The 8,859-nt window shown below is 54.6% G+C and overlaps 1 protein-coding gene across 1 annotated transcript in view; it reads right to left on the minus strand.

Annotated features, from left to right (window-relative positions):
- Positions 1–8,859, minus strand: part of CFAP251 (cilia and flagella associated protein 251) — a 68,080-nt gene that overhangs the window by 17,761 nt on the left and 41,460 nt on the right. The window contains exons 18-19 of the mRNA XM_006149287.3: positions 7,112–7,202; positions 6,879–7,022 (exon numbers count right to left, since the gene is read on the minus strand). Coding sequence (XP_006149349.1) covers positions 6,879–7,022; positions 7,112–7,202 — 235 coding nt within the window. The remainder of the gene's footprint in view (positions 1–6,878; positions 7,023–7,111; positions 7,203–8,859) is intronic.

Here is an 8,859-nt window from a genome sequence, read left to right on the forward strand (position 1 = left end):
GGAAAGAGACAGAGAGAGGGAGAAAGTGAGAAAACAAGCCAGCAGTCAGCCATGCAGGAGTCCCGCACCCCAACTGCATTGCCTGCCGATCTCCGAAGTGAGAAAGGGGGCCGCCGCGTTGGCTCCTCCACGGTCAGCCACGTGGGAGTCCAGCGCCTTCACCACCACGCCGCCTGCGGGCCCCTCCCTCGTGGTCTGAGCACGGCCAGCACGCCTCACCTGCGTGTTCGCTCGCAGCAGCATCTGCGGAGCGTGCACCATGTGGACACTTGCTGGGCACGTGCAGGGGACCTTGAAAGTTCATGGGCAAATGGAATAATAGTATGAGTTTATTTTTTATTTTATTTTTTTTTTTCGAGAGATTTTCACTGTAGGGCGCGTGCGCTCGCCAGACAGACAGAGAGAGACATAGAGACAGAAAGCGAGAAATCACCCCCCCAGGGGGGATGGTCACGCCGCAATCCCTTCTCCTCCATTCTCCTCTCGGGATCTTGGGCACGCACGCACACGCGCCCGGCGTGAGTTTTAAGCCACCGGGTCCGGGACACGAACCGCGGTCGACTACGTGGGAGTCCAGCGACATAGCCATTACGCTAACTGCTGGTTCCCGAGTATGAGTTTATTTTTTAAAAAATCTTCTAAGAGATTTTTGCTATAGGGCGTGTGTGCTCATCAGAGAGAGACAGAGACAGAAAGTGAGAAATCATCCCGGAGAGATGGCCACACTGCAATCCCTTCTCCATTCTCCTCTCAAGATTTTAGGCATGCACGCACACGCACCCGGTGTGAGTTTTAAGCCACTGGGTCCAGGACTTGAACCACAGTCAGCTACATGAGAGTCCGACAGCATAGCCATTATGCCATCTGCTGGTCCCCTAATTCTTTTTTATTATTGCCAGGGAGTATGTGTGCTCACCAGAGAGAGAAAGAAAGCAACCCCTAAAAGGGACAGAATCACACAGCAATTCCTTTCCCCCCATTTCACCCTCCTGACAGGATTTGGGGTACACATGCACACGCACCCACAATGTTTTTCAAGCTACCAGGTCTGGGATTTGGACTGTGGTTGGCCATGTGGGATCCAACTCCCTTAACCACTCTGCTATCAAGCTGGTCCAAAAATAGTTTTTCTGGAGTAAAGGAAATTGGAACCCACCCAGAACTTCCTTGTAATATACATTTTCCATGAACTTTTGGAAAACCCCTGCCACCCCGCATGTCTCCGCCAGGATTAGCATTAAACCTAGAGAACTAAATCATTGCATGATGTTAATTCACTGCAGACCTCCCGAGAGTTCACCGCTCTGCAAGTCGAACGGAAACAAAGCCGCAAGCAGCCAGGAGCATCTATGCGTATGCCCCGTCCCAACAAAGTATTCCAACGTCCAGAGGCGAAGACACACTTACAAAATGAAACGTTACACTTACAAAACGAAACGTCCTCCTGTGTGAAGCCAGCTCTAGGAACTGTAACATTTAAGTGTGGGCTGCTCCTAGAACATCACACATTTCACAGACCATTTTAAACAGGAAGATACGTTGGGGCCACCAGGTGGCGTGGTGGTCAAAGTGCTGGACTCCCACATGGCCGACCCCAGTTCAAGCTCTGGACCTGGTGGCTGGAAAATCATGCTAGATCCACGTGTGTGTGCATGCCCAAAATCCCGAGAGGAGAATGGAGGAGATTGTGATGTGGCCATCCCCCTGGGGGTGATTTCTCACTTTCCCACTCTCTCTCTCTCTCTCCAGAGAACACATGTGCCCTATAACAAAAACCTGTTTAAAAAAATTGTTTTTTAATTGCCAGAGAGTATGTGCACTCACCAGACAGAGACTGAGAATCGGCAAGAGAGGAAGGGAAAAAGCACCCCCTGTGGGCCACGGTCATGCCACAGGCCTTTCTCCATTTCTCTACCCTGTCAGGATTTGGGGGGTATACACGCACGCACACACACACACGCACGCGCACACACACACACACACATACACACACACGAGGAATGTTTTCCTTTTTTTAAATAAGAATTATTTATTTATTTGTTTGTTTTTATTTGTTATCATTATTATTATTTTTTAAAATTTAACCAGAGAGAAAGGGAAAGTGAGAAAGCAAGCTGCCAGGTCTGGGACTTGAACCGCAGTCAACCATGTCGGAGTCCAGTGCCTTAACCACCATGCCACCTACCAGCTCTACACAGCATGTTTTTCAAGCCACCAGGGTCAGGATTTGAACTGCAGTCTGCCATTTGTGGAATCTGGCTTCCTTAACCACTAGGCTAAGGGGCCTGCCCAAAAATGAAGTTCGTTTGTTCGTTTGTTTTACAAGAGACGCCCTCTCTGACCATCCGGCTGTGCTCTACCTGAGAGCAGCTTTCACACGAGAAGGGAAGAGCTGGGAATTCTTTGGGGAAGGTTCTATGCACGTGCAGTCTGGCTTCGACTCACCACACTGACTAGCTTCGAATCCCCAAGGCGGTTATGCTGACGCAAGAACAAATATAAATAACGGAGTCTTTGGGGGCTGGTTCGGGCCTCTGCGTCCGAGTCCTTTAGGGAGCCGAGAGCTAAAGCGCTCCGTTAGTGAGCGGACTGCTCGGTGCGACGTCTGGGGGCGGCAGGGAGCGGCTACAGCTTAATAGGAAACGTGTCCTCCACCAGAGCAAGGCTTGGGCTTAAGCGTTTCAAAGCCCTGAAAAGATTATGTATTAAACCACTATAAATCTGACTCGAACACAAAAGATCAGAAAGCCCTGGCTGAGCAGCCTCAGGTACCAACGGCTTCGGCAGCTAACCGCTCCACACTGACCTGGCCCTCATCGGGATCACGCGGGGCTTCTGGGAAACGCCTCCAGAGACTAAGCGCACGTTTTACAAGAGGTTTAAGAGCCTGGAGTCCCCGGGATTCTTGAAGACACCGACAGGGCCGGAAGCCCGCTTTGAGCAGTGGGGAGGGCAGCATATTAATAGCCGGTGGAGAGGAGGCCTTAGGACCACCTCTTCACTGTGTCTGTTTGTATGTTTAAAAAGCAATCAACAGTGTCACTTTGTAATATTTGTTGCAAACTCATTTTCTCTGGATACTTTTTATTCATCAGCAAGGTTCTGAGAGTGTTAAAATGTATTATGGTTTGCAGGTGATAGGATAAGTGAGTCAGCCTTTAGTAGTAGACCTCTAGCCAGCTGGTGGTATGGTGGTTCAGGCAGCCAGATCGCACACAGCAGAGCTTGTGGTTCAAGTCCTGGACCTGGCAGCTTGAAAACATGCTGGGCATGCAGGAACCAGCAGTTAGTGTAATGGCTATGTCGCTGGACTCCCACGTAGTCGACCGTGGTTCGTGTCCCGGACCCGGTGGCTTAAAACTCATGCCGGGCGCATGTGCGTGGATGCCCAAGATCCTGAGAGGAGAATGGAGGAGAAGGGATTGCAGCGTGACCATCCCCCCTGGGGAGTGATTTCTTGCTTTCTGTTTCTCTGTCTCTCTGTCTGGCGAGCACATGCACCCTATAGCAAAAAAACTCTCCAAAAAAAATAATAATAAATTAATTAAAAAAAAAAACATGCTGGGCATGCCAAAAGTCCAGTAAGGAGGGAGAGAATAAGGAGAAAGAATTGTTTCTTTGTGTTTGTTTTGAGGGTTTTTTTGTTGTTGGAGATTTTTTCTTAGGGCATGTGTGCTCCCCGTCAGGGAGAGAAAGACAGAGGCCGTGAGAAGGAAAGTCAGAAATCACTCCCCCGGGGTGGCCACACCTCAATCCTTTCTCCTCCACTCACCTCCCAAGATCTTGGGCACATGCGTGCACACACACACACACACACACACACACACACACACACGTGTCGAGTACACACACACACACACACATGTCCAGTGTGAGTTTCAAGCCACCAGCTCCAGGACTCGAGCCGCAGTCAGCCATATGAGAGTCCAGCAACATAACCACTATGCCATCTGCTGGCTCCCGAGGAGGAGTCGTATGGTGACCACCTCCCATGAGCGGTGCTTTTTCCCTGCCCCCTCTGCTCTTTCCCGGACAGCACTCGTGCCCTCTGGCAGACCAAGAATAGAAGATGAGGAGAGCCCCATACCCCTGCAGGGAGCAGTCTCTGGGCTGGTCGCTCAGTGCCCATGGCCTCCTCCAGCTTTGCCTGGCAGGTGGGCACTGCATACCCTCCACTCCCTATGAGCAGGGGCAGAGGGGGACATCTTAGTCTGGGTCCAGGAAGCAGCAGCGTCCACGGGGGGGCAAAGCTACTCCGCACTGCCCTCCGGCCCTCGGGAGCCCAGTCCTATGAGGTTGCAGCTGCCCCAGCCTCAGACAGCACCCCAGGGACTGCAGTGCAGCCAGGTCAGCCCCCATGAGCTCCCCGACCTGCAGGGTGGGGTGTGCCTCCAGCCACCCAGGGGGTGGGTGTTATTTGGCACAAATGTTTGGCCAAAGAAGAGCCATAGCGCCAGCAGCCCAGGGGGCCGCGGCGGGAGCAGCCAGCGGACGTGGAGGTCCACACCTCGAAGGGGGAGAGGAGAGGCTTCTGCCATGTGGGCCCCACGCTTCATCAGAGGCCTCCCGTCCAGGACCCTCTAAAGCCCCTGACGCTGGGCCTGTTTCTTCCCTCCCCTGAAGAGTGAAGTCTGGAAGCCACTCCCCTGCTCAGCACCCTCAGGTTAGGGGCCCACACCTGCTCTGACTCCAGGAAGCGAAGGTACCGGGCCTGGTTGGAGCAAGGCATGCCCACAGGGCAGTGACGAGGAGGGAAGGCCGGGGCCCTGGACAGGGACTGGGCTTGCCCCAGTGGACACCCCTGGGGGTGAGTGCTAAGACAGAGGCTCGCGGCCCGGCCACACGGCAGCCTCACCTCGGCAGAGGGGACACGCAGGCCTCCAGGACGCATCCTGTCCTGGGAGAGTCCGATGAGCCCCATCTGGGAGGGGCAAGGACGCAAGTGCTCCGTGTCTCTGCGCCCGGCCAGCTCGGGGCCGCCATTGTAAGGATCGGGCTTTGGAAAACAGCTCTGAGTAAGGCTTTTTTAAGTTCTGTGGGTCTTTTGTTTTGTTTTGAATTCATTTTCTGAGAGCACACACTCTCGCAAGGGGCCGATCTCACACTCCGTCTCCAGCCCAGTCCCAAATCACAGACCTGCACGTGCCTGGCGTGCTCAGGGGGGTCTCTGGAAGAGAACCCGGAGCCCTCCCGTGCGGCTCGGCCTCTCAGAGCACGTCAGGCCGCACCACCACCTGCAGCCAAAGGCACACTCTCCGTGGGCTGTGCACACTTCCCAGTGCTTGCTCACGCTCTGGCCACGTTCTGTTCCGGACTGCACGCCCCTGAGGCTACTGTGGCCTAAGAGAATGCCCGGCGTTGGTAAGGTCTGATGCCAGACCCAGCACGGTCCGGCGCTGGCAGCTCCCTTCTCCAGACGCTATTCGGAGACCGGCCGCCACCTTCCCTGGCCAGCAGGGGGCCCAGCCTATAACCTAGTGGCTAAGGCAGCTGGATCCCACAGGGCCAACCGCACAGTTCAAGTCCCAGGCCTGACAGCTTGAAAAACGTACTAGACACATGTGTGTATGCCCCAAGTCCCAGCGGGATGGAGGACTGAGGGAGAAGGAATTGCGGTGTGACCATCCCCCATGGCGGAGCGCTCTCTCTGCCTCCCTCTGACAGCGCATGCACTTCCTGGCCAACAAAAAGAAAAAGAGAAAGAAAAACCATTATGACAAAGTATTGAGTAAAAATATAAGCTAGAGGGCCAGCACGTGGAGGTGAAGGCGCTGGACTCCCACAGGGCCGACCACGGTTTGAGTCCTAGACCTGGCCAAATTAAAATAAATAAATAAACATTAAATAAAGTAAATTTTTAAAATATAAGATAGAAGTATATATTTAACATAGCTTTTCAGTTTTTTAGTGAAAAAATTACAGAAAAATTATTAATTGCTAACTCTGGATAGTGGAAACTTTTTAAACTTTTTTACATTTTGCTGTAGGGCACATGTACTCACTGGAGAGAGACAGACAGGGTTGGAGAAGGGAGTGAGAAATCACTCCCCAGGGGGATGGCCACACCACAATCCTCCATTTGCCTCTCAGGATTTTGGGTATGCATGCTCATGCACTCAGCGTGTTTTTCAAGCCGCCAGGTCCGGGACTCGAACTACTCACCCAGCCATGTGGGATCCAGCTGTCTTAACCACCGTGCCACTTGCAGGCCCCTTGGGTAGTGGGAATTTTAAGTAACTATTTCCTTTCACTTGCATGTCTTTCTCAAGCTTCCGAAAATGGGAATATATTACATTTCAAGTCAGAAAGAAAACCCAATAAATTACATTTATTTATCGCAATAATACGTTTTATATGAGGACCGTTTCCCGGGGGTGCCCCTTGTTCCTGTTTGCAGCCTCTGGCAGCTGGTGGGGGTGCAGGCTGTGGCAGGGTCCCAAGGAATGACTGCAGCGTCTGAGCCCCACAGCCCGGAGGTGCCTGTGAACACGCGCGAGGTTCATGGCAGGCCTCCAGTGAGGACAGCGACGGTGGCTGACCACCCTCACTACAGAGCTGCCACGAACCTCGCGCGTCCACGGGAGCCACCTGGTGCCCAGTGCTCACAGGCGTCACCTGCTGCAACCCCGGGAAGCTGGTCCTCCCCTGGCCGGGGGCGCTGGGCCAGAGCTCCGGGCACACCACTGCAAAGCCCATGTTAACCCCGTCAGGCTCGCACGCACACCTCTCGGGAAGGCCCGGATCTTCACCCGAAGTCAGCCACTCAGGAGAGCACCTACAATTCCCAGAACCTCCTTCCGAGCCACCGCAACTCCGGTTCCCAGGGGTCATCCTTCATCAAAAGCACACGGGGCGGCAGTTCGTGTCCGCGTCCCTACCTTCTCCTCGGACGGGTAAAAGCCGATGGCTCTCATGACGAAGGGCAGCTCCGACAGGCATATGTGCTCCGACACCCTCCTGGCCTCCATGGTACTCAGGCCTTGACTGCGGAGTTGGGAGTAGTAGAAATAGTCTTCCAGCTCCTGGGGGCCGGGGGACGCCCATTAGGACTCCGAGGTTGGGCAGGGTGAGACGGGCCAGACTTATCCCGGGGTGGCCCGAGGACAATTACCCTGTAGAACTTTCCTTCCCTGCCGCCAGACACCAGGCCATAGAACGGGGTCAAGTCCTCACCCCCGAGAGAGACGGCTGCCTCCAGGGCGCTGCAATGACAGAAAGGTGACTTAGAAAGGGCGCGTGGGCATGGGGGAGCCGGCCAGGTGGAGGCCCTCGGGATGGGACGGCGGCGCAAGTGCAGTTAGGGCCTCTGTGATGTGTCTAGAGAAGTCCCCCAGGGAGGCCCAACATGGAAAGTTTCAAGTGCAGACTTGGGTGGTCGGGAGCACCCGCCTTCAGGGTGGGGAGGCCCTCTGGGGACGCCAGCCAGCCACGGCAATCGTCCACAGCCCTCGGGGAGCAGGTGTCTCCGGAGCAGAGGGGCCGGCGGGAGAGGGGCTTCTGTGTTCTGGAGCCACCGTCCGCCTGCACAGAACAGCTTTACTTGTAACTTTAGACCCGTGGACGTCAAAGTCGAGAGGCGGGACGCCTTGTAGGGGGACTGTCAACACGAACTGCCTCCAGAACACTCAGGAGGCCACAGGGACCCGTGCCGGCCAGATAAAAACAGCCGCCTGCCCCCTAACACGGGTCAGATGTTCTACAGACAGGTCCTTGAGGCGGCAGGAACGCCTGCTTTTGTACGAAACCGACTGCCTTCTACAAGAGCTGGTAATTGGAAATCGTCGTAATAATCCAACTGGATTTCTGCTAATCGGGCCATTAGCCCTTCTGCCGGGACGTTAAAGCACACTCTGATGTATGGCAGTGCGGGGGAGCGGCTGAGGGTCCACACTGTGGAGTCGCAGGGCCACGCGTGGGAATCTGGCTCTAGCACTTGCAAGCTGTGGGCTCCTGGGCGCTTAACCCCTCTGGCCTCAGTTTCTCCATCTGTAAAGGGGAAGAATCACAGAGCCTGTCTCCCGGGGTTGCTGTCAGAATCTGTAAGGGGTGGCCAGCAGGTGGCATAGTGGCTAAGGTGCTGAACCCCCACATAGCTATGGTTTGAGTCTCGCACCCAGTGGCTTTTAACACCACCCCCGCGAAGTGCTTGAAACGCACGCCAGGCGTGTGTGTGTGTGCCCAAGATCCCAGGAGGAGAGTGGAGAAGGGACTGAGGCACGGCCATCCCCCCTGGGGGTGATTCCTCACTTTCCCTCACACTGTCTGCCTGCCTCTCTCCGGCGAGTGCATGTGCCGTGTGGCAAAACCCTGACTCAACCCGTAAATAATTTGATGAGGGAAGGCACGTTACTCACTTGGCCCAAGCTCTTCATCTCTCCGCCGTGAGGTGGCTGTGACCCAGAGCCGAGGTGCATGCGGTCGGGGTTCTCATCAGCACTGCCATGCACTCACACTTACCTTACCCCTAGCTGGCCACCAAGCTGTGCCCGGTCCTCATGCCGGGGCCCCACACAGCACAGCAGGCTGTGTTAGGATTGTGGGACCCGGCACGTTCCCCAGGGGGCCTGAGACCCCTACCTAGCAGGGCCCAGTCTTCACCTACTTCTTGGCTCTGACAGGGTTAGCATCCCAAATTCAAAATTTGAAATCTGAAATGCTCTAAAATCCAAAACTTTCCAGATGCCAACCGGACACCATGAGTGGAAAATTCCACATCTGACCTCCACACCTGGTTGCATCAAAGTGTTGTAATAGAAAAACATCATATGGGGACCAGCAGGTGGTGTGGTGGTTAAGGGCACTGGACTCCCACATGGCCAACTGCAGTTTGAGTCCCGGACCTGGTGGGTTGCTTTCTCT

This window comes from Tupaia chinensis, unplaced genomic scaffold, assembly GCF_000334495.1.
Source record: "Tupaia chinensis unplaced genomic scaffold, TupChi_1.0 Scaffold000258_1, whole genome shotgun sequence".
NCBI classification, from domain to species: domain Eukaryota; kingdom Metazoa; phylum Chordata; class Mammalia; order Scandentia; family Tupaiidae; genus Tupaia; species Tupaia belangeri.